Genomic DNA, 24,857 nt, shown 5'->3' on the forward strand with positions numbered 1-24,857 from the left:
GGTCCTTAACCCACTGAACCACCAAGGAACTCCAGGGGCCCTGTTCTGTATAATTATTCTTTTTCAGAGATAGCAGGAGAGAACAGTATTTTTAAAAACAGAACGTAAGCCTCAGGCAGGCATGCACTTAAATATTTATAACTAGAGACCAAAATTTGTGCTTCACATTTGCCAGTCCTCCCACATCCCTTAATTGAACAGATGGGTTTTATACTGTGCCCTAAAAAAAAAACCCCAAACCCTAGATAACTTGATTAGTTTTTTAACCTCAAGTGTAGAAATGAACTTAGACGAATTGACCCTCTGTGAATTGGACATCCTGCTCTAGTTCAGATACACAGAATTGAGTAGCATAACTGTATTAGTTTCCTTTGGCTGCTATAACAAATTACCATAAACTGGATAACTTAGAAAACAGAAATATATTGTCTCATAGTTCTGGAGGCTTAATGCCCAAAACTGAAGTGTTGGCAATGCCATGCTCCCTCTGAAAGCTCCAGAAAGGAATTTGTCTCATGCCTCTCTCTTAGTTTCTGGCAGTGGCTTGTTCCTTGATGTTCCTTGGCTTGTAGGCACATAGCTCCAATCTCAGTCTCTGTCTTCACATGGCTTTCTTCCCTACGTTTATGTGGCCTCCAAATCCCCCCTTCTTGTAAGAACACCAGTTGTGGGTATCAGGCCTACCCTGATTCCGTATGACCTTAACTTAATTACATCGGCAAAGACCCGATTTCCAAATAAGGTCATAAGTACCATGAGTGAGGACTTCAGCATATCTTTTCCCTGAAAGAGTTAGGACTTCAACATATCTTTTGGGGAACAGAGTTGAATGCACCACAAATATTTTAATTTTTAGTGAGGAAAAATAATTCACGTACACAGATTTTAGAGTTCAATCGTTCTACTGTTTATCATGAACTTAGCAGTGATTTGTTCCATCTCAATATCTACCAGTTCTTGCTCTGCTGAGGGAAGAATGTTCACTGTTTTTAATTGTTCCTTACAGTAGTTAGCTTCCTATTATTAACGCACATCTCAATTTTAGACATTATCTATAATATTCTTCTGCAAAAGATGGAAATTTAGCCTTCTGATACAACCCAAATAAAGTTTCATCCCCTTCCACCCACTCAATAGTTATAACACCATATTTTTGTTAACTCAAGCACTTATATTATTGTGAATATGAACTATTATTTATAAATGAGACCCATAGTGTATGATGATTAAATCTGTTTTCTTTTTTCCTTGGTGTTTGTAATTGAATCTTTTTTTTTCTACTTAATTATCTATGTAATAACAATAAATTTATTCAGAAAGTCTGCCAGAGCTACTCTCATAATGTTCAGCCTGTTCAGGTCATCTCTTAGTTACACTTTCATCTCAGAGCCCCCATAATCCTGATCCCACATGGCCTGGTTTCTCTCTAGGTGGTCTCCGTGGCTGAGACCTGGGGACCATCATTCTGGGGGCTCCCTTTCCCCTCTCCTGTGTTGAGTATCCTGTTGTCTGAGCACCAGTATTTCCTGTGTTTGATTTCCTCCCCCTCTTGCCAGGCACATCCTCTAATAACCATTTTGTGAGAAAAGACATAATGGGACCTGCCTACTTGAGTTCTTCAGTGTCTGAAAAATACCTTTTTACTCTCATGCTAAGCTGGTAGCATGGTCGGGTACCCAGATTCCTAGGTATGACATCAAATTCCATCACAATTTGGAAGGCTTTACATCACTGTCTCCTTGCTCCTAATTTGTTGTTGACATGGCCCTTGCCGTTCTGATCCATGGCCCTTCATATGCGACCTGTTTTCAGTTTCACTTCCTGGAAGAGTTTAAGTTCTGATTTTTGTCCCCATCATACTGAAATGTCACGCTATCCTTTGTGTAGGTCTTTTCTCTATCCACTGCTCTAGGCACGAACTTGACTCTTTCCGTCTGGAAATGTGTGCCCTTCGGTTCAGCCGAATTTTCTTAAATTATTTCTTCCCTGCAACTTTCTCGATTCTTTCTTTCTGAAACTCTTTTTTATTTGGATGTTAACCACCCTAGATGGGACTCCAGTTTTAATATTTTTTCTTACACTATCTGTATCTTTAATTTTTCATTTTACTTTTGGGACAATAGCTTCAACTTTAGTTTCTAATATACCCACTAAATAGGTAATTTTTGCTCTCATAGTTTTTAATTTTAAGAATTATTCCATTTCTAATTGTATATCATCCTGTGTTTATATATTGTAAATTCTCATCTCTCTAGTGATATTATTGGGTTTTTTTAGTGGGGAGATCCTCTGTATTGTTTCTGTTTTCCTCTTATTTGTTTGTTTTTCTGTTTTTTCTGCTGTCTTTCATTTTATGGGATTTATTAAAGTTCTGGTAATGCTTAATTGTTCTTTTATACTTAAGAATAAGATACTGGGAGTTCCCGTTGTGGCTCAGCAGAAATGAACCTGACTAGTATCCATGAGGATGCAGGTTGGATCCCTGGCCTCACTCAGCAGGTTAGGGATACAGTGTGGCCATGAGCTGCAGTGTAGGTTGCAGACGCCACTCAAATCTGGCATGCTGTGACTGTGGTATAGGTTGGCAGCTGGAGCTCCGATTTGACCCCTAACCTGGGAATTTCCATATGCCACACCTGCAGCCCTAAAAAACAAAAAACAAAAAACAAAAAAAATAAAAGGAATGAGATACTGACATGCTGTTTGTAACTCCATGTACCCAAGTAGGACTCGCCTTAGATTTATGTGTGTGGACCTCTTATTTGATTGGAGGACTCCAAACTGATAGAACCTGTAAAACTTTTGCTTTCAATAGTTTCACTTTTCTAAAAAGGAATCTCCCAACTTTTTGCCTCCAGGATAAACTTGACGGATTCTCATTTATGCCAGCACTTCCTGTATGGTACTCTAACTCCGCTCTGCTCTGCCTAGTGAACCCAAGTCCAGAGCCTGTTTGGTTCAGTCTATCCAATCTTCGGCTGAGGTCAAGGACAGCGAGGGTTGGGGAGGCGATCTGGGTTCTAATGTCTTGTTTTAGAGAACTTCAATTGATCCTTCTCTTTCTCAGCACTGCTAACATCCTTACCTTCCAAAAGAGCTGGGGCCTCTGATTTCTGAGATTATTCTGTCTTTGAAGCAGGAATCGGTGGATTTAGTCCTCCTCATGTGTAAACTTAGGTTTTAGCTTTCTGTTGTGCTAAGACACATACAGGTTGTCCATTCGCCTTCAGTTTCTGAAAGACAAACTTGTCAGTTTTCATTCCCCCTCCTTTTCTCTTTGCCTTTCTGGATTTATGCCTTCTTTTCTTCTTTCAGTGTCATTTAGAAGGGTTTGAGAGAGTTCCCACTGTGCCTCAGCAGGTTAATGACGCAACCAGTATCCGTGAGGATGTGGGTTTGATCCCTGGCTTTGCTCAGTGGGGTGAAGATCTGGCATTGCCACAAGCTGTGGCGTAGGTTGCAGAAGCACCTTAGAACTGGTGTTGCTGTGGCTGTGGTATAGGTCGGCGGCTGTAGCTCCGATTCGACCCCTAGCCTGGGAACCTCCATATGCTGCAGGTATGGCCCTAAAAAGAGAGATAAGAAGGGTTTGGGGAGGAAACACTCATAGATGTGTGTATGTAATATGCTGTGTTCACCAGATGTCCTCTGACTATTCATTAAGGTGCTTGCCAATTACCATTGAGCTACTAAATAGTCTAGAGTGACCAAACCTTAGGTGAAAATTTCCTTTAATTGCCCTATATTTCATTACATATTCATCATTGCATTTTAAACATTTTATTTTTACTCATAGTTTATAATTTTAACAAATTAATTTTATTATAAAGTAATATATGTTTACTTTAGAAATTTTGGCAAAGAAAATTGATCAAGAAAACATTCTAAAAGAAAAACCACGATCCCACCACTCCTAACATTCGGGGAATATACCTCGGAGACTACCTGGGGAAAAGATAGAGAACTTGCTTTATAAGCTTTATCAAGTAAAGAAATTGAATGAACAATTTTAAATCTTCCATAGGGAAAAGTCCAGGTCCAGATAGTTTGGTCAATCCTGTGACTACTCTTTGGGGTTGGTCCTCAAGGTGGTGAAGGGAGATACTCCCAGTGGGAGAACCCAGTTGTTCATCCTTTCTGAAGAGAGCTAGCTGGGTCTGCTGGCATACTGATGGGCAGTGTCCGACTGTTTGGCTGTTGGGGCTGGAACTTGGAAGGAAAACGACTAGAAAACTGGTGACAAGGAGAAAACTGGTGACAAGGAGTTCCCGTAGTGAATCAGTGGTTAATGAACCTGCTAGTATCCATGAGGATGCGGGTTCAATCCCTGGCCCCACTCTGTGGGTTAAGGATCTGGCATTGCTGTGAGCTGCGGTGTAGGTCGCAGATGTGGCTCAGATCCCAGGTTGCTGTGGCTGTGGTGTAGGCTGACAGCTGCAGCTCCAATTGGACCCCTAGCCTGAGAACCTCCATATGCTGTGGATACAGCCCTAAAAAGAGGGGGGAAAAAAGAAAATTGGTGACAAGGAGGTCTGAGGAAGGAGTATAAGTGGATAGACTGCATGAGCAGGGTGTGAAGATAGTTGTGTTTCGTGTGATTCCAAAGAGGAATCTCATTAGGGGATGATCATAACCATCAGGTGGATGCAAGAATACATTCTGAATATGTCACTTAGCCTTTCCCTCCATCCACCCCATCCCTGTCCAATAGACTCATGAACAACGTGGCCTTAGTGGCAGGATGGAGATTAGATGTGGGTTTAGCTGGACAGATTTCCGCTCAACAAGGCCAGTCTGGCTACAGCTATTGCTAAGTGCTCAAGTTGCCAACAGCATAGTGTAAGACTAAGCTTCCATTTTTTGGAGGGACCACTTAGCCATCAGGGTACATTGCATTGAGCCCCTTATATTATGGAAGAAGCGACCTTTTTTTGTTTTTTTCTTTCTTCCTGAATAGATACTTATTCTGGAAGTGAATTTCCTTCCCTGATTGCAATGCATCTATCAAAACCTCCATGTATGGACTTACACCATCATGCTATTCACAGTATTACTTTTAACCAAGAAACTCATTTTACAGCAGATAAAGCAGTGGGTTCATGCTCATACAATTCATTGGTCTCATTACGTCATTTATTACCCTGAAGTAGCTGGCCTAATAGGATGGCCTTTCTCTTTGTCGTGATAAAAATTTACAATTTTAACCATTGAAAAGTATACGGTTCAATGGCAGTAAGAACATTAGCAAATGCTGCACAACCATCACCACTATCTAGTTTCAGGACTTTTTCATCACCCCAAAAGGGAACCCAATAACCATTAAGCAGTCCCCCCATTCCTCCCTCTCCCCAGCTCCTGGTAAGCACTAATTAGCTTTCTGTCTTTGTGGTTTGCCTATTCTGGATATTTCATATGAATGAAGTCATACAAGATGTAGCATTTTGTATCTGGTTTCTTTCACTTAGCATGTTTTCAAGGTTCATCGAAATGGCCTTTTGAAGCTCAGTAATCCCTCCAACTAGGTGGCAACACTTTGTGTGGCTGGGATAATATTCTCCAGGTTTTGGCATATGTTCTGAGTCTAAATGTATAACCATGGTCCAGGGGTCAAAGAGTGGGATGGAGAGTAGGTCCTCTTACTTTTACCCCTAGTGAATTTCATGCAAAATTTTACTTTTCATCCCCGAGTCTTTGGGCTCTCCTGGTCCAGAGGTCTTCATTCTTGAAGAAGAAAGTTTCCACCGGGGTACACAGCAAGAGTTCAATTAAACTGAAAATTGAGACTGCCACTTGGCCATTCTGGGATCCTTGTGCTAGTGAAACAATATGCAAAGAAGGGGGTTACTCTACTGCCTGGGGTGATTGGTCCTTACTATTAAGCAGATTATGAGTTGTTGCTACACAATGGGAAAGGGGAAGAATATGGCTGGAGTGCAGGAGATTCTTTGGGGGAGCCTCTTAGTACTCCAGTGCTCCCTGCTATGACTTAATGGAAGACTATAACCCTAGAATACTTTTACCAATAGAAGTAGAACCTCTGATTGCTCAGGTCCTTTAGGAATGAAGGACCCCCACAAGTCAAGAAACCATTTTTAGCTAAGATGCTTCCTGACAGCAAAGAGGATATGAAACAGGTAATGGGAGAAAGAAAATAGTCATCGTAATTATGATCAAATCGTCAGTTGAAGATACAAGGACTGTAATAGTTCTGAGCATTTTTTCTAATTTTGATATGGATTTATTTGTGTGTTTATTATTATCTTTTATTCCTCTCTCATTTCTCTAAGATGTGTTAATAGTATGTAAACTTATATCTTAGTGTGTAAGTTATAGGAGTACCAAGGTGTACTCTGACTCATCAAGAAGAGGATGAACATCCCCCAGACTCCATCCTCTTTGAGGGAACGAGAGAGCTGTTTTGGGTTATATGAAAAAGAATTGTGGAAGTTCCCATAGTGGCTCATCCATAACAAACCTGACTAGTATTCATCAGGACAAGGGTTCAATTCCTGGTATTGCTCAGTGGGTTTAGGATCCGGTGTTGCCATGAGCTGTGGTGCAGGTTGAAGATTGAGCTCGGATCCCGAGTTGCTGTGGCTGTTGTGTAGGCTGGCAGCTGCAGCTCTGATTCAACCCCTAGTCTGGGAACTTCCATAAGCCACAGGTACAGCCGTAAAAAGCAAAAAAAAAAAAAAAAAAAAAAGGAAAGAAAGAAAAAGAATTGCACCAGATGGACAGAGGTGTAGATCGCAGATGCATTTCAGATCTGGCGTTGCTGTGGCTGTGCCATCAGCTAGAGCTCCGATTAGACCCCTAGCCTGGGAACCTCCATATGCCGCAGGTGCGGCCCTAAAAAGACAAAAAAAAGAAAGAAAGAAAGAAAGAAAGAAAGAAAGAAAAGAAAAAGAAAATTAAATACAATGCAAAGAGTGTGTATGGATATAAAATATCAAGTTGACAAGAGTTGGACTGGGATGGTTTTGTACCATCAAGAGAGCCAAATTGGAACTACATTTCCCATAAGTCTCTTTCTTTTAAGGTGTAAGTTCTGGTTGACTACAATAGAAATTTACAAAAGAAATGAAAAGTGTAAGTGAAGCATCCGGTCTTTACACCTGAAAAGACCCTGAAGGGTCCCAGGCACCAAGGTGATTTTGCGCATGTGATCCAACTCACCTCATTGGCAAGAGGCCAGAGCTAGGCCTGCAGCTCCTCCAGCCTGTCTTCATCCTGGGTGAGGTGCATGTGCGACAAATCAAGCTCTGCACCCCCCTCCCCACCCGGCCCAGTATATCGTATGGTTCTGCTTTTCTTTTTCTTTCTTTTTTTCTTTTCTGGGGATGTGCCTGCAGTACATGGATGTTCCCAGGCTAGGGGTCCAATCAGAGCTTCAGCTGCCGGCCTACACCGAAGCCAAAGTAACGTGGTATCTGAGCTGAGTCTGTGACCTACACGACAGCTCAGGGCAACTCTAGATCCTTAACCCACTGAGCAAGGCCAGAGATTGAACCTGCATCCTCATGGTTCTTAGTTGGGTCCACTATAGCTGAGCCACAGTGGGAACTCCAGTTCTGCTTTTCTGAAGAATGCTAATATACTTTCCAATACGATAAAGTATACTGTGAAGAGTTGAAGTTCTGGTCTTGAGAAACCACATGGTTTGGTGAAAATGCATGGCTCTGAGGTCATACAGAACAGAGATTGGTGGCACAAACAATTTAGGGTCTTGAAACCTGACTCCCCATCTGTAGAATTGCGATCAAGTTTTTACTTACGTAGGAGTTCCCATAGTGGCTGTTGTGTAGGGTTAAGTTGAAGATTGTATGTAGAATACCCATAGTGTTTCACAGTGAATACATAGTACATATTAGCTCACCTCTCTGTTGGAGGGAGATGCATTGGTTAGTGCCCTGAGTCCTATTGAATGACTTAATGGAACAGAGTCACTTCAGCATATATTGTCTAGTATCACACCAATACTACCTTCTGGGTGTTTAGATGACACAAAACTCAACATTATTTGAGGTAAGTTTTGCCATTTATCTGTGGGAGATTTAAGGCAAGTTCTGACTCCGAGCCCAGCTTCAATTTAGAAACTATTACTCTACGGGGTTTTTGTCAGAAGTAAATAAGAGAAAATACAGAGGATGCTCCATACATCTACTGGATGTTGTGGGAGTAATTGGGGTTTCAAAGATGAGTTGGGTAAGTTGGTGTGAGACAGGCTGGAACTGCGGACCTGGGACCCTTTGCTGCAGTGCTTACACCTGAACAAATGCTGCAGTTGGGGCAAATTATGAATAACAAGATACAAAAAGACCCAAACTCAGCTGAGATATTGAGAGCAAAAGCAGGGTATCGCACATGATCCCTGCATCCAGCAGGAGGATCTGCCCCTACCCTGACCCCATTTAAGGGACCAACTCCCCACACACCCACCCACTCCCAGGAGCCAGCAAAGGAACTGGCTTGTTTTCACTCTCTCCTGCTGCAGCGAATAAAGCCTGGCCTCTTATCAATTTCTATTGATTAAAGAGTCCAAGAACCTGGGTGGTTAACAGGGTGCTAAAGGGGAGCTTACTATCAAGTGAAGAAAAAAATCCATGAAACCACAATGGAAGTTATATTCTTTTAATAGTAGAGAGCAGGGTTCCAGTCATGGCTCAGTGGACTGGTATCCGTAAGGTTGCAGGTTCAATCCCTGGCCTCCCTCAGTGGGTTAAGGATCCAGCATTAAGGATTAAGGATCCTGCGTTGCTGTGAGCTGTGTTATAGGCTGCAGACGTGGTTGGGTCTTGCATTGCTGTGGTGTAGGCCAGGAGCTGCAGCTCCAATTTGGCCCTTGCCTGGGAACCTCCATATGCCACGGGTGAGGCCCTAAAAAGCGCCCCCCCCCAAAAAAAATAGTAGCGAGCAGAAAAGTAGAAAATTACCATGAGGAGGTAGAAAGTTTTAAATGCTATAAAAGAAACAGATGCCATGGAAAGATGATAAAAGGTCTTGCAGACTTCTGTTGATTTATGGGATCATGAGCATATGATACCTGATCTCACAGGCACGGGCTAGGCAATACTTCCAAAGACCTGCCACCTTGCCAGTGGCTGGTCATAGCACATAACTGGAAGAGTGGGTGCTTTGAGAGAGGAGCCAAGTCAACAATTTTGCCGGCAGGGGAGTGCTTGTTCAGGCTGACATCCCAGAAGCTGGAATGCATTTGAAACAAAAGCTTGCAGCTGAAAATCTTTGACAGTTTTGGGGAAAATGTGACAAAATAAACCTACAAATTACATATCCAGTTTACAAACTAGGTCGAAAAGTTCTTTTATTTTCTCCCACCTTCTCAAAATCAAAGCCAAGAAACAAAAACACTTTTGGTAAAAGGGTATGCAGTCTCCTTTCCCCTTTGTCTTCTCATGTTCATCCTTTCTCATTTTTTCCAGTGCGTACTCTCACTTCTTTCTCAGTCTCGGTGTTTTCCCACCAACCCCCTCCCCGCCCCCTCCTCACGCCCGCATTCTCTGCTCGGCTCTTAGCCCCTCAGCCCGGGACAGCCCGGGCCCCCCGCACCTGCTAGCGGGGAGCCCGAGCCAGTCCCCGCCGAGAGACTGGCAGTGACGTAGCGGGGAGGACGGTGCCCGCGCGGCCCGCTGACGTCACTGCCGCAGCGGTCCCCAGCGAAGCCCAAGAATGGGAATTCAAGGAGGGAAACGCGGCGGTGACCCCAGGGTCAGGGCTGAGCGCTCCGAGTGGGCCGCGTGCTTTGGGTCTCTGGAGTCAAAAGGCCAGAATCGCGCCTCCTGCGTAGGCTGATCCCACCCACCCTACACCCTCAGTGCGCCCCAACGCCAGAGTTTAGCGATAAGGGGAATGTCCCTAAACGGTGGGGCCTCATGCGCAAGCGCCTAGGCTGGGGAGCAGATAAGGGAAAGAGATGGAGGGGGCTGCAGGATGAGGATTGGTGGGGGAGGAGAGCAGCGTGCGGCGGGAGGGGACAGCGACAGAGCCTTACGGTGCGACACAAGAGGAAGACGGCTCACTCCCTCGGCCGCTAGCCCGGCTCCCCGGGCGCTGCGGCGGCGCGGGGCCTGCGGCGCGGCGTCGTGACGTCACGGTGGCGGCGGCCGTGGTTGGCGCTGGGTCCGCGGCTGCAAAGTGTGAATTACGCCTGGCTCGCGCCGCCGGCGGAGAGAAGTCAGGCTCCGGGGGAGGGGAGGGGCAGGTCCGCGGCGGCGGCCGGAGCTAGTGGCTGCACCCGAGCCCTGCGCTCGCTGGGTCTCGCCGCTGGCTCAGCGGTCTTTCTTTGCACCGCTTTGCTGCGTCGGTGCTCTGCTCCTGCTCCACTGCCCCCGGACCCTCTCCTCTCGGCCTTAGAGCCTTGGGGCGCCGGGGTTCCCCCTGCGACTTCGCCTGTGCTGCCTCCGCTTGCACCCCGGAGCCAGGCGCGCGCCGGTCATCGTAACTGTCGCCGCGGCCGCCGCAGCGCCTTCTAGCCGGCGGCCGGCACGGAGTGTTGGGCTGGGGGAGACGTGAGCCCAGCTTCCCGGCCCGGGGTGGGCGCCCCCCCCGCCCTGCCCCCGCCTCGGCCCGGCGCCCCCGAGCCGCAGCCCCTTCGCAGCGCAGGGGCCGGCGGCCGCGGCAGGGCGGGCGCCGTGCGGGGGCAGGGCGGGCGTATTCAATGGAAGTATGCTACCAGCTGCCGGTGCTGCCCCTGGACAGGCCGGTCCCCCAGCACGTCCTCAGCCGCCGAGGAGCCATCAGCTTCAGCTCCAGCTCCGCGCTCTTCGGCTGCCCCAATCCCCGGCAGCTCTCACAGGTAAACGCCACCGCCGTGGGGGCCCACACTGGGGGCTTCTCTCTTTTGTTTCCCTTCTCCCACCTGGTTTCACCTCCATGACCCCCCACTTCTCCCTCCCCCGCCGCGTCCTTGTCGTTCACCCCAGACCCCAGCCCTTCCCATTGTTTGGGGGTTTCTAGGCTGGCCCCTCGACTTTATCCTCGGAGATGTACACCTTCAGACTCCCGGCCTCCTCCAGTCTGGACCCGGGTGGGCTCCAGGAGCCCTTCACATCCTTCCCAGGCCCGCCCCCTCCGTGCTCAGCCGCTTGACTCAGGAATGACTTTGTCTTCTTACCTTTCTCGAAGTCTCAGTCTGGAAGTGGGGTCTCTATTCCTGTGGCACACCTGTCCCCCCACCCCCCTTCCACACCTGTGCCGGGCTCACGCCTCGCGGCCGGCTCCCCCCGCCCCCGGCTCCCGCGCGCCGGGCGGTGCTCGGATGGTCCTGCGGTTCTCTGAACAATAGGCCGATTCCTGCTCGGTCTTCTCGACTCCTTAGATTCTGTGGATGGACCCTTGAAGGTTCAGTTCAGGTAGAGTTGTTTGCCAGGAATCAGTTTTGTTTTTAATTTGAGAAGGAGATTTTAAGAGAAAAACTACTGATAGAGCAGTCACAGGGAGACTTTGTTTTGAATGGTCCAGTGTGTCAGTTGCTTCTGAGAATTTTAATTTTTTTTCTGTAGTGATGCTTTTGGCCCAGCTTCTTCCTTCTGGCTGATTTTGGTTGCCAGATTTAAAATAGGCGAAAAGAATTGTGTTTTGTTTACATTTGAACTGAGTGCCTTGCATTTCTGCTGCCAGAACGTTACATGTTCATGATCACTTTTAAAATCAAATGTATTTATTTTTCCTATTGACTAATTAGTATCTTTTATGAGAGTATATTTTTTCTCTCCAATTACATTGTAAATATCTTGAGCCCGGTCTGTATTTCTTTTTGTTTTTAACTGATGCTGTGGATAGATAGCACTTGGTAGAGATTTTTCTTATAGTAGGTGTGTCCAGTAATTATTGGTCATTTGCTTCTTTGCCGAAATTGTAGAGAGAAAGCAGGAGCCTATATCTGAGTTTTTCTCTGTATTGTTTTTATTAAAATCAGACTTCTTTCACAGGACAAGGTGGTATGCTAATGAGGTCAGAGCCAACTTGTAAAGATTACTGTAATAAATAACATTTAAAAATAATACTACATAATTATTTTGAAAGTTAGCTCCACTCTCTGCCGATATAGGACTGATAAAAGCATTTTCAGTTTCTGAAGTAAATGTTGAGATAGTAATGCATTCAAAAGCTTTTTAATGGGAGAAACTTTTTTCATTTCTCATAGCAGCACGTGACTAATACCCATTTTCCAGTTCATTCTAAATAATGAAGGCAATCACTAATCATTCGTAAAACTGTAAAATGTGAATAAAGTTACTCTGCTCCCTGAGGAGAAAATGAATGAGGTGAGAGATTCCAAGGGAATTAAAGCAAGTAAGGCTGATGCCAGGGGTTTTACCTGATGTCTTAATTAATCCGCAGAGGCCAGTTTTAAGCCCCACTCCTTGACTCATTTCCTAGCCTTAGATTTAAATGGGTAATGGAATTTAAAAATATGATTGTGACAGATAAAGTAAATATTGTATAGTCACACCATACTTACTAACTCCCAAAACTTAAAAAAAAAAAATGTTTTTGTACCCCAAAATGAAGTGTATAGGAACTTCTGAAAATTTGGGCAGAAAGTTTCCTGAATTACCACTTTTTTTCAGATCAACAATGCTCAACAGTAAAATGAAGGTCAACTTACTGTGATGCTGAATGGGTATACTTAATCATCACCAAAACTTTGACTGTCATTTAATACTAACACGTGTGTTGATAGTGATTTCTTTAGGGCCAGGTGAGAATTTGTATTAGACTGATTAAAGAGGTAGAAAATCTTGGAATCTTATTCAGAGCTCTATAAAGTAAATATCTGGTTATATTAAAAGCTTTCTTTACTCTTGAATCTTCAGTTCCTAAGTCTAAAGCTACAGGAATTATAAAAAGTTTAGATGGCTTTTTTTAAAGATTTTTAAAAACTTGGTTTTTTGGGGGGGGTTTTTTGTTGTTTTTTTAGGCACTAAGTAAAAGTTATTTTTATTAGAGTTCTTCTATTTTAAAATATGTTTAAAACTCCCAGTCTTTGCAGTTTTCAATTTTCATCATAATATTGGAGCCCAGTTCATAGTAGGTACTCAATAAATATTGGTTAAATGAGTGAATGGATAATGAAGGTATCTCTGACTGAGCATCAGTTTAAAATAGGAAATCAATATAAGGATTTTCATCAAAGTAAAGCAGTAACTCATTTATCTGAAACTTGGTTTGGAATTTGTAACTGCAAACTTTAATAGATTGGGGAAATAAGAGAAGGCTCTGAGCAACTAAAATAGATTTGGAAATCCTCTCAAAGCCTGCGTGTTTTAAGCAAAATTCTGACAAACTCGTTTTACAAGTAGCAGCAAATTTAAGGGGGATGGGAGGCCGCTAGAGTCAGGTTCCTATCAGGAATAGCAGCAAAAGGTGACAGCTGACACACCAGAAGCCCAGGATCAAAAGAAACCCTCCTCAAAACTAGCAACTTTTAAAAAAGAGTTTAGGGGCTTGAGTGTTATACGACACAGTCATGTTTTGGACATGAGTCAAAATAATATTTAATAGAGTCTGTTTTTAAAAGTTGAAAGATTTGTACTGTTTTGTTTTTTTAAAGAAAAAGATCTCCATGCAGAATGGTTTAAGTGTTGGTGCTTAAATGGACAAGCATGAGTTATCTGAAAATATTGGTTTATGTGGAACACCAGCTCTCCCAAGGATGCCAAGTAAATGAGGCATCAACTTTTGTTTTAAACCAGGTCATGTACTGCTTTTTCAAATGGTTAATATGAGTCTGTGAAAATTATCTTAAAAAATAAGGATGATAAAAAGAAGATTGTTTTTGCCATTTTGGAATATCTATTGTTGATAGCTGAGTTTAAACTTTTGTCTTGCAGAATGTTGTTCTTATTTGGAAAAAAATATTGTGAGAACAGAAATTATCTTGCTCACCACTGTGGCCACAGTGCTTTGCATATGTAGGTGCTTATTAAGTGTGGAAGTCGACTTAGTATATTGATACCTGAGCACTGCACCTGGGATTATTTCAGTCAGATTTTCTGTGCACTGGAAACAGATCTTATCTGGGTTAGAAATTTTAAGTTTAATTTTAATTTTTTTTTTCTTTTCTAGGGCCACACCTGCAGCATATGGAGGTTCCCAGGCTAGGGGTCTAATTGGAGCTATAGCCGCCAGCCTACACTACAGCCACAGCAACGTGGAATCCCAGCCGCCTCTGTGACCTACACCACAGCTCACGGCAACGCTGGATCCTTAACCCACTGAGCAAGGCCAGGGATCCAACCCGCAACCTCATGGTTCCTAGTCGGATTTGTTAACCACTGCGCCACGACGGGAACTCCCCCCCCCTTTTTTTTTAACTTTTTAAAATTTATCATTAATTTCCCGTATGTATTATTGAACAAAATTTTGGGATCTAACATGGAAATATGCTTTTAATACCATAATAAACTAAATTAGATTTCTAATTTACTATCTGTATCTTTTTTTAAAAAAAGACATTTTTTTTAGAGAGCGGTTTTAGGTTCACAGCATAGTTGAGTGGAGTATGCATATTGCCTGTATATCCCCTGAGTCTAAACATGCATGGCCCCCCCATCATCAGTATCCCCCACACAAGCGGCCTGTTTGTTACAATTGCTGAACCTACTTCTACACATCATTATCACCCAGAGTTCATAGTTTACATTAGGGTTCATTTTTTTTTTTTTTTTTCTTCCCAATCCAGAAGCTATTCCACAAATATTTACTGAACACTTTCTGTGAATGAGGCTCCTTGTGTTAAGTACTGAGAGAATGTAAAGAATTAGTGGTTGAAAAAAAAAAAAATCACTTGTGAACCTGCCAACCTAACCAAGTTTTTCTTTGATGCATTGCCTTCCTAATATTTTTCACCTGTAGTCACAGTGTACACCTCTGTTGTCTTTAGCAGTATTCTTAGTATGTAATAAATTATCAAGATCCTGTATGTGCCAGAGCAGTTCAGAGCCTCTTGGATAAAAGTTGGTTTCTCCCTGAAGAAGCTTATAGGGTTGTGGTGAGGAAAATGGCATAGTTATATGTGATACAATTCTCGTGGTGGAGTTGTCAGGGTGTAATGAGACTACAAGAAGGTTTACCTAAATTTCCTGGGTAAATGAGAGGAAGCCTCACAGAGAGATTGAGCCTTAGGCCCAGGCCTGAAGTTAAGTAGAAGCTTCTAGTAAATGGCTGCACGTAGGGGAGGAGGAGAGAGGATGGTGCCAGCAGCTCTGTAGATCTGCATTATCAAAAGAACTTTTTCTGATGATGGGAATGTTCTTAGCGGTGTCTAATAGTCCCTAGCCATACGTATGTAGCAAGGTGAGCACTTGAAATGTGGCTAGTTTTGACTGAGGGATTGAATTTTCTTTTTCCCCCTGCTTTTTAGGGCGGCACCTGTGGCACATGGAAGTTCTCAAGATAGGGGTCATATCAAAGCTACAGCTGCTGGCCTGTGCCACACCCACAGCAATATAGGATCTGAGCTCTGTCTTCGACCTACACTGCAGCTCATATAACGCTGGATCCCTGACCCATTGACCAAGGCATCAGTGGGTGGAACCTGTATCCTCATGGGTACTAGTCAGATTTGTTTCCGCTATGCCACAACAGGAACTCCCTGAATTTTAAATTCAGTTTTATATAAATACCTACGTATGGTTAGTGGCTACTGTATTGGCAGAGCGGATGCATCCTCCTTAGGGCTCCTTAGTAGTGAGGTCATGTTGATCTATCAGCACATTCTCTGGATTGTGAACATGAGAGCTTTTTTCAAGTTGTTGCTGTAGTCTGCAAAACTTCATTTAATACCTTCTTGCAAGTTTGGTGAATTCTTTAGAGTGGAATCACTAGGTTGGGTCAAGAGGTAGAAACACTTTCTGAATTTCTAGAACCCTCTATTTTTTTTTTTTTAAGCAGTACAAAGATGAATAGTATCTCATCTCCAATCCTAGAGTATTAAATCATAATACTATATGTTAAATATTTTATAAACATTTATATAAATGTTTTACTGCTTCAATGGATGTGCTGTGGTACACTGAGTTTGTTTTCATTTGCAGTAAGCAAGCACGTACACTTATTAAAGTGTTTTTTGGTGCATTTGCATTTTCTCCTTGTGACATTTCATTTGCATGTCCTGTGCTTGTTTATGAGGGCTCTTTTATATCCAGTATCAATTTGTGAATGTGCCTTATTCCAAATGTTGTTACCATAGTAGTTTCCTCTTCACCATCCTGCACATAGAAGCCAGTTGAACAGTCATGAACTGGGGAGGGATTCTGTTCAGAGACCTTCCTCCCTCCCTCCCTCCCTCTCTCAAAACACTCCTTTGGTTGAGGCCTCGGTTTCACTTTTCTATTTTCAGAAATGCTTCATACTTTGATTTAAATTCAGTACTATCATGTTTTGGCATTGACTTCTGAACAAATATGTATTTATACTACAAATACCCGCTCAAACATAATATTAATGTAAATTTAAAGTGTATTTGGACTGTAGTTTTGATTGAGGAGTAGGGTGTTCAAATTACTGGTTTAGAAGTTGTCATCAGGGGTACATGTAGTCTGTGGGATATGATTTGAGAGGTACCAGACCTGTGTCCAGATTTTGCTGCTTTGTTTCTATGCCTGGAGTTCCATCTGTTGTACCTGGTGTCTACTCTAAACTTCTGTCCTAAACGTAAAGGTACTGCAAGAGGTAAAATATTAAAGAGGTAAAATATTAAGGAGGTAGGAAGATTAGGGAGCTCACTTTGGGTGGAAAGAGGGAAAGGTATGTACCATCCATTTTCTTTGGGCAGTTTGATAAGACTTCTGCTAAAACTCTACTATAAATCTCAACTTTTCCTTTCCTCCCTCCCTTCATTCCTTTTTTCCTTTCTTTTCAAAAAGGATCAGAGCAATTTTAGAGATTTGACTTCATTTCTGGGGATGGATATAGAAACAAGCTTAGGAAGTGGAGAACTAAAGAAGGAAAGGGAGAAAGCTTAGCTTAACTCACATTTTTGTCTGGGATCATTAATAGTCATAAAGATACCTAGGAAATTTAGATAATAAAGAACCCTCATTGCATGCACATTTTCTTAACGAATTTAGTTTTTTCTCCTGTACTAAACTCTGTATCACCTTTGTTATGTTTATATAAAATCTTTATAATTTCGTTAGAAGTCCTTTGACTTGATCTTTAGTTGAAGTTTTCTGGACATTCTTACATTTCTTTTGGTCACCCTGGAAAACTTCAACAATTAATTTTTAAACTTTTAAATTCTGGCTACAGATAGCTCATTTTATGAGTAATTTGAATTGAGAGAAAATTGAGTGTTTATTCTCTTCCACATTTAAATGTTCTGTTCTTGCCTGAAAGTAAGGTAGACTTGGTGAATTTTTATGTTACTGCCAAACATGTCTTTGGAAAGATTATTCACAAGTAAATGATACTTTTCTATGGTTGTGTTTGGGTATAAGTGTTCCTGCGATCAGTAGTATATGAGAGAAGGATCAGAAACTGCATTTTTAGATGGGCCTCCTAAGTTGCAGGGCTTCATTTTGGCTGCTGGCAGGAGACCCTCTGAAGGGACCTATGACACTGATCCTTAGGTTGACAGCAGAGTCTCCTGTTTATAATTTTGAGTAGGAATTTTGGATTACTGCTCCATGCCTCCACCTACTGGTAGGGATGGCTCTTCGTTTTCTGAAGACAACGGTTGGAGGGAGGAGAGGACAAAGGCAGGCCATAATTTGGGAAAGAAAATAAGTTGTTAACTGGATAAGTAAAATTCAGCAATGTCTGCTCTATTTCTCCGAGTCTTGAGTAGACCCAATTTTATCTCAGGACCACATACAGTACTTGGCAAACGATGCTTAATAAAGATGCGGTAGTCTTGCTTCAGTATTAATTGTTTCCATTTATTGAGTACCTCCTATGTGCCAGATACTGTGATGGATTTTTTTTTTCTAAGTCTAGTTTTGGTATTTTCATTTTTGTGTTCCCTGTGGTATATGGAGTTCCTGGGCCAGGGATCAGATTCGAGCTGCAGTTGCGACCTACACTGCATTTGCAGCAGCACTGGATCCTTTAACCCATCATGCCAGGCTGGGAATCAAACCTGCGTCTTGGTACTGCAGAGATGCCACCAATCCTGTTGCCCCATAGCAGGAACTCCATGTTCTTTACCTTTGTGTGTGTGTGTTTTAAGGCCGCACACAGGTCATATGGAAGTCGAGTCGGCGCTGTAGCCACTGGCCATGGCCACAGCAATGCCAGATCTGAGCTGTGTGTGCAACCTGCATCACAGCTCAAGGCAATGTGGATCCTTAACCCACTGAGCAAGGCCAAGGATGGAACCTACATCCTCATGGATACCAGTCAGGTTCATTTCCACTGAGCCATGACGGGAACTCCATGATGTTTTTAATCTTTATACAAAAGATTATGAGATAATTGACAGCACTCCCATTTTTACCAGGGAATAAGTAAACTGAGCTTAGAGACATTAAATCACTTGCCTTGGAGAAGAGCGGTCATGTTCCATACCCTTACTTTCAGACTGGTCTGCCTCAGTGGTGAAAGTGAGTAGAATAGGTTAGCCTTTTGGTTTATGGATTATAGATTTTGTTGGCTCATGGATCTAGATAAGGAAAACAGATTTGATGATTTGAGATGATTATTTGAAATGATAACCATCACTCTGGTCTTTTAGAATCCTATCTGGAATATTTTGTTCTAGATGCTGTGTTTTAGGAGGACATGATTAAACTAAATCATACTCTGAAGCTAGTGATCAGGTGATATGAAACCATATTATTTGATACATGACTGAAGAAATTGGAGACATTTTGGTCTGGAGAAAAAAGCCTCAGGATTTGGGCCAGGAAGGATGGGAGTGCAGGTTGGGGGTGGTTGGTGAGAGACGGTGAAACACTGCTGTTTGGGGAGGATTACCGGGTGAGGGAGAAGAAGAGGATTAACGTAGATTTTGATCAGTTGTGTGTTCTTGATTGCTGTGCCTGTTCCTAGGAGTATTTGTGAGGTCACTCGCTAACATCCAGGAGAAGATCCAAGTGTCAAGTTGTCACTGGTCCAAAGTAACACAACCAAGTACCAGAAGTGGATTAAATTCTGGGTCGTTCAGACCCTAAAACCCATGCATTTTTCCTCCTTCCTCTTGCTAATGGGACAAGGATGTTACCCCAAAGGGTAGATAAGGACCAGTACGTAGAAACAGTAGAAATGAAAAGGGAGACTTTGTGTTTAACCACACTAGTCATAAAATAAATGCATGTTAAAAGACTGGTACTGATTTTTACTTTCAGATTGACGCATTTTTAAAAAGTAAATGTATAGCTTGAAGATTATGCTTATGCAGTGCTAGTAAGGGTCTCAATTGTTAAGTTTTCTGAAAAGTAATTTGGCAGTTTAATAAAAAAATACTTAGGGGGAGTTCCTGTCGTGGCTCAGTGGTTAGCAAATCCGACTAGGAACCATGAGGTTGCGGGTTCGGTCCCTGGCCTTGCTCAGTGGGTTAAGGATCCTGCGTTGCCATGAGCTGTGGTGTAGGTTGCAGATGTGGCTGGGATCCCGCGTTGCTGTGGCTCTGGCATAGGCCGGCGGCTACGGCTCTGACTCAACCCCTAGCCTGGGAACCTCCATATGCCACGGGAACGGCCCAAGAAATGGCAAAAAGACAAAACAAACAAACAAACAAACAAAAAAACTTAGGAAGTTAATACTTTTGCCTGATAGTTTACTTTTGGGAATCTATCCTGAGAAAATAACTAGAAATGAAGACTAATGATCTTCAAGGATATTCATCACGTATTTATCACTGTGAAAAATTGAAAGCAAATCAAATGGTTAAATAAATTATGGTGTTTTTTTATTGAGCATATAGTATTTTTATATTGTATGACTATGAAAATACTTTGAGGAATTTAAAGTATATGTAATATAAATAGTGTACAAACGGCCAAGTTTTAGTATTTCTTATTATTTCTGTATTATGTACCCACTAAAATACTTTGAAGAACTTGAAGAATATTTAATTGCAAGAAGAGGTGCCTACAACAACATTAAACAAAAAAATCCCCAGGGTATCTACAGATTTATCCAAATTTTGTTTAAAAGTAAATCACAAAGTATTTACATATATACACACCATGCATGCTTGCAAAAGGAAAAAAAAAAAAAGAAAAAGAAAAAACAAATGTATCCCCAAATGCCAACTGAATCTATCTCTGGATGGTGAAATTATAAGTAATTTTTAACTTTTTGTTAGAATTTTGTGTAATTCTACATGTTGTTCTTTTAACATGACTCATTTTTAACTGCAATAATCCTATAAAGAGCCAAACAAGTTGTACTTGGGCCTAGATCTCTGACAGAGAGGAGGAGGTGGGCTGCCTCATGAGATGATAAATTTCCAAAAGGTACCTGGATGAAGTTCTTGTCAAGGGGTTTGACTCTTCTGGTTCCTTCCGACTTCATGATTTTATAATTCTTTGTGTAACTCAGTTGTATGCATGACAGTTATTTTTGTGTAGCTCTGATAATTATAAAGTACTTTGACTCTCCACGGGAGATGTTGGAGAGTAAATTTTAGTGAAAATAGGGCTATTTGATGACAGCCCATGAAGAAATCTTGAACAACGGCAGTGGTGAAAGGAATAGAGATAGAAAGGAGTTAGGTTCTAGGAACTGATTGGATTTGAGAGGTAAAACAGACCCTGGCACCTTTTTATTTGGTAGACGGGTAGATCATGAAGCTAGTAAAATCCAAAAGGGAGCAGAGGCAGGTCTTGTTTTTCTTCTTTCCTTCTTTGGTGTATGTGTGTGGAGGGTGGGGAAGGTGGTAGAGGACATTATAAGTTTACTTTGAATATGCTGAGTTCAAGTGTCTGGGGAGCCATCCAGGTGCGGGTATCCACTCCTGAAGGAAGTAGGTAGAAGGTTAGGACTAATGACATATTTTGACTTATACTTTAAGGGTTTTCAGACATTTTTTGTGCACATAGCCCTTCAAAAAACAAACCCCCCCCCAAAAAAAAACTGTATGCCTTCTTCCACATCTAGACTTTTTCAGTGTTTGTAAATGATGTAAATTTGGGTGTATTACTTAAATCACAGTTGTAAATGTATCTGGGGGAATTAAAAAAATTTGATATTCCCCCATCATCTGTTTTAATAAAATGTGAACAAAGTCTTAATTTTAACAATCAGTTTTTACATTTCTTATTTTTTTCTTCAAATTCATTTCTATTTGACTGTCTCTACGTATTCTTATCCTAATGCATTCTTTTATACTTGAAAGCATTTTATTGATCATACTGTCATACTTTTCCTCAAAAGTAAGTAAATTCATTCATGAATTTAGTAGATGGAAGTAAAAAGTGCTTTATTTTAACAGTGTCACCTAGTTCTTCTGAGTCCTATGCAAAAAACAATTCTAATTTAAAACATTTGAAATTGCCTATATTCATAAGGCTATGTCAGATTTATTTTGGATTGAGTTGTCAACACAGTGATAGCCAGCAGACAATCAAAACAACATATGTGTTATAAAATTTGTTAAGTACTAAATAGTAAAATTTTTTGGAAATGCAATTTTATTTATTTTATGTTTTATAAATGTATTTTATCCATTTATAGATATTATTAGAAAAGATGGAGTTCTGTATTGATTCTCTCCCTTTCTTTAATAATCAAAGCATTGAGAAATCTTGTTCACAGATTTAGTAGATGGTGATGAAGTGCTTTATTTCAGCAGTGTCTTGCATTCTTTTGAGTTGACAGGGAAGTGATCCACAACCAAAAAGATTTTTAATGCTTTTTCAAGTAGCAACTGGATTTGGTTCTCCTTCCATTTTCATGGAAGTAAGAATTGGTGACCCCCTTGGCTTGAAAAAAATTTGATGCTGAGTCTAGAGAGCAGTTAACTTTCTTAATTAACATGAATATTTTAAACTCTCCCTTTGGCTCCTCAGCTCCACAGTAAGTTTCAGGAAGTGCTGAGAGTTACCTAGGGCAGAGGAAGAGATGAAAAGGGAGAGGAGTTAAATGGAAACTGACATGTGTCGGCAGAATGGAAGTTAAGAATTTAGAAATCACTTCCCCTTAAGCTCTCCATGCGCAGGTGCTCCCCAAGGTCTGTGTGCATGACCTGGTTTGTAGACCACTGTTGACTCTACTCCACCTTCCTACCTCGCTGCTGAATTTTATCACTCTCCATAGGTGTTCAGAAATAATACCTGTACATCAGGGTTTTTTTGTTTGTTTGTTTGTTTTTAATTCTGGCTTTTGATTGCTCCAAATCTTGAGTCTCCATACTTTAATCACTCTAAGCCTTCTTTGGGAATGGAATCAGAATATTAATACTTAAAAGGACTCAGAAAGGTCAAGTGATTTCCCCAATGTGATACAATTAGAAAATGGAGAAGTTAGAGCTTTCAACTTAGTTCTTCCAACTTTTAATCTTTGCTTTTCTCACTAAAACCCTACTTCCTTATAAAAGGATTGCTGTATAGGATTTTCACAAGTGGCAGTCTTTCTTTACTGAACATTATTCCTTTGATTAGCATTTGTTTATAGACCAGTGATTATTTGAGCAAGTTAGAGGGCAAGTGCACTCAATTTTAAAAATGTCAGAACTACTTCTACTTAAAATATAATCAGAGATAAAGCAAAGTCATTACTGAAAGTATATTTGGCCTGTTGGGAAGATACCATTTAATTTGTTGAAATATAATTTATGTGCAACTTATAGAAATAATCTTTTAAAAAGAAACACATATTTCACCTATATTTTAAAAATTAACTTAAGAATAAACTTTTTTCATTTTAGTAAATAAAAGTGTTAGTGAATAAAATAATAATCTTGATATACAGAGCGCACATTCTCTAGCCATTTATGTGTTTACTATGTATGAAAGGGTGGATGGTGGAATTTTTTTTTTTTACTCCATTTTATTTTTTGCTTGATTTCTTCATAGTGAACATATGTTTTAGGAAAAACAAAGTCGTTCTAAAATGCACACTTAAAAAACACTATTTTTTAAGAGCAGTTTTAAGTTCACAGCAAAATTGAGAGGAATATACAGAGATTTCCCATATATCCCCGTTCCCCTTTATTAACTTCCCCCACCACTACCAAAGTAGTACACCTGTTACAATTGATGAACTTACATTGATATATCATGGTCATGCAAATTCCATACAATACGTTAGGGTTCATTGTTAGTGTTGTACAGTGTGTGAGCTTAGAAAATCTATAGTGGCATGATTCCATCATTATAATGTCATACAGAGAATTTTCACTACCCTAAAAATCCTCTGTGCACCACCCAATTATCCCTACCCAATAATCCTCAACAACCACTGATCTCTTTACTCTCTTTGTAGTTTGCCTTCTCCAGAATGTCCTCAGTCCTCTGGCTTTTCAGATTGGCTTCTTTGACCTTGCAGTAGTTTTAAGGTTCTTCTATATTTTCTCATGACTTGATAATTCATTTCTTTTTAGCATAGAATACTATTCTATTATCTGGATGCATCACAGTTTATTTATCTGTTCACCTACTAAATGCTATTGATCTGTATCTGTCCCTTCTTTCATCAATATCACACTGTCTAGATTACTGTAGCTTCAGAGTAAGTCTGAATTTCAGGTACTGTCAGTTCTCTGATTTTGGTCTTCAATATTGAATTAGCTATTCTGGGTCTTTTGCCTCTCTGTATAAACTTTACTATCAGCTTGTCAATATCCCCAAGGTAATTTACTGGGATTTTGATTGGGATTCCATTGAATCTATAGATCAAGTTGTAAAGAACCGACATTTTGGGAGTTCCCGTTGTGGCGCAGTGGTTAACGAATCCGACTAGGAACCATGAGGTTGCGGGTTCAGTCCCTGCCCTTGCTCAGTGGGTTAACGATCCGGCGTTGCCGTGAGCTGTGGTGTAGGTTGCAGACGCGGCTCGGATCCCGCGTTGCTGTGGCTCTGGTGTAGGCCAGTGGCCACGGCTCCGATTTGACCCCTAGCCTAGGAACCTCCATATGCCGCGGGAGCGGCCCAAGAAATGGCAAAAAGACAAAAAAAAAAAAAAAAAAAAAGAACCGACATTTTGACAGTATTGAATCTTTCTGTCCATGAATATAAAATGTCTATTTAATTGTCTGATTTGGTTCATCCAAGTTTTGTAGTTTTCCTCCCATAGATCGTTTACATATTTATACCTAAATATTTCATTTTGGGGAGTGCTAATGTAAATGGAATTGTGTTTTTAAGTTTAAATTCCATTTGTTCATTGCTGGTATTTAGGAAAATGATTGACTTTATGTATTACCCTTATATGCAGCAACCTTGCTATGATAACACATTAGTTCTGGAAATTTTTTTGTCTATTTTTTTCCGATTTTCTACATAGATGATTCTGTTGTCTATAAAGAGAGGCAATTCTTTGGTTTCCTTTTGTTTCCTTTTCTTGTCTTACTGCATCCTCTAGGATTTCCAGTATAATGTTGAAAAGGAGTGATGAATGGCCTTAGTCCTTGAAGGATTCTCTACTTTTAACAGGGCAGTACAAGTAAGATCTATAGGAAAATATTAAGACCACTCAGTAGAAATTTAGTGGAAGACTCACCCAGTTCCAGGAAGAAATACAAATGTAGGAAAACAAGTTCACCTTTGCTGGTAATAAAGGAAAGGTCAAAAGGAAAAAATAATAAGTTTTGGGGGGGTGATTTTTTTATTGGCAAAGACTGCCAAAACCCAATGTTAGGGCATGCGAAAATAGATATTCTTACAAATGGAGCTGGGAGCATCATTTGAGTCAATCTTTTGGAAGGACAAAATAGGTCTTTACTATACAGA

At 41.3% G+C, this 24,857-nt stretch overlaps 1 protein-coding gene across 1 annotated transcript in view; it reads left to right on the top strand.

Moving 5' to 3' along the window:
• Positions 8,522-24,857, top strand: part of PDE7A (phosphodiesterase 7A) — a 118,674-nt gene continuing 102,338 nt past the window's right edge. The window contains exon 1 of the mRNA XM_021089289.1: positions 8,522-10,813. Within this exon, the coding sequence (XP_020944948.1) occupies positions 10,676-10,813 (138 nt within the window). The 5' untranslated portion in view covers positions 8,522-10,675. The remainder of the gene's footprint in view (positions 10,814-24,857) is intronic.

Source organism: Sus scrofa, chromosome 4 (genome assembly GCF_000003025.6).
Source record: "Sus scrofa isolate TJ Tabasco breed Duroc chromosome 4, Sscrofa11.1, whole genome shotgun sequence".
Classification (NCBI taxonomy): domain Eukaryota; kingdom Metazoa; phylum Chordata; class Mammalia; order Artiodactyla; family Suidae; genus Sus; species Sus scrofa.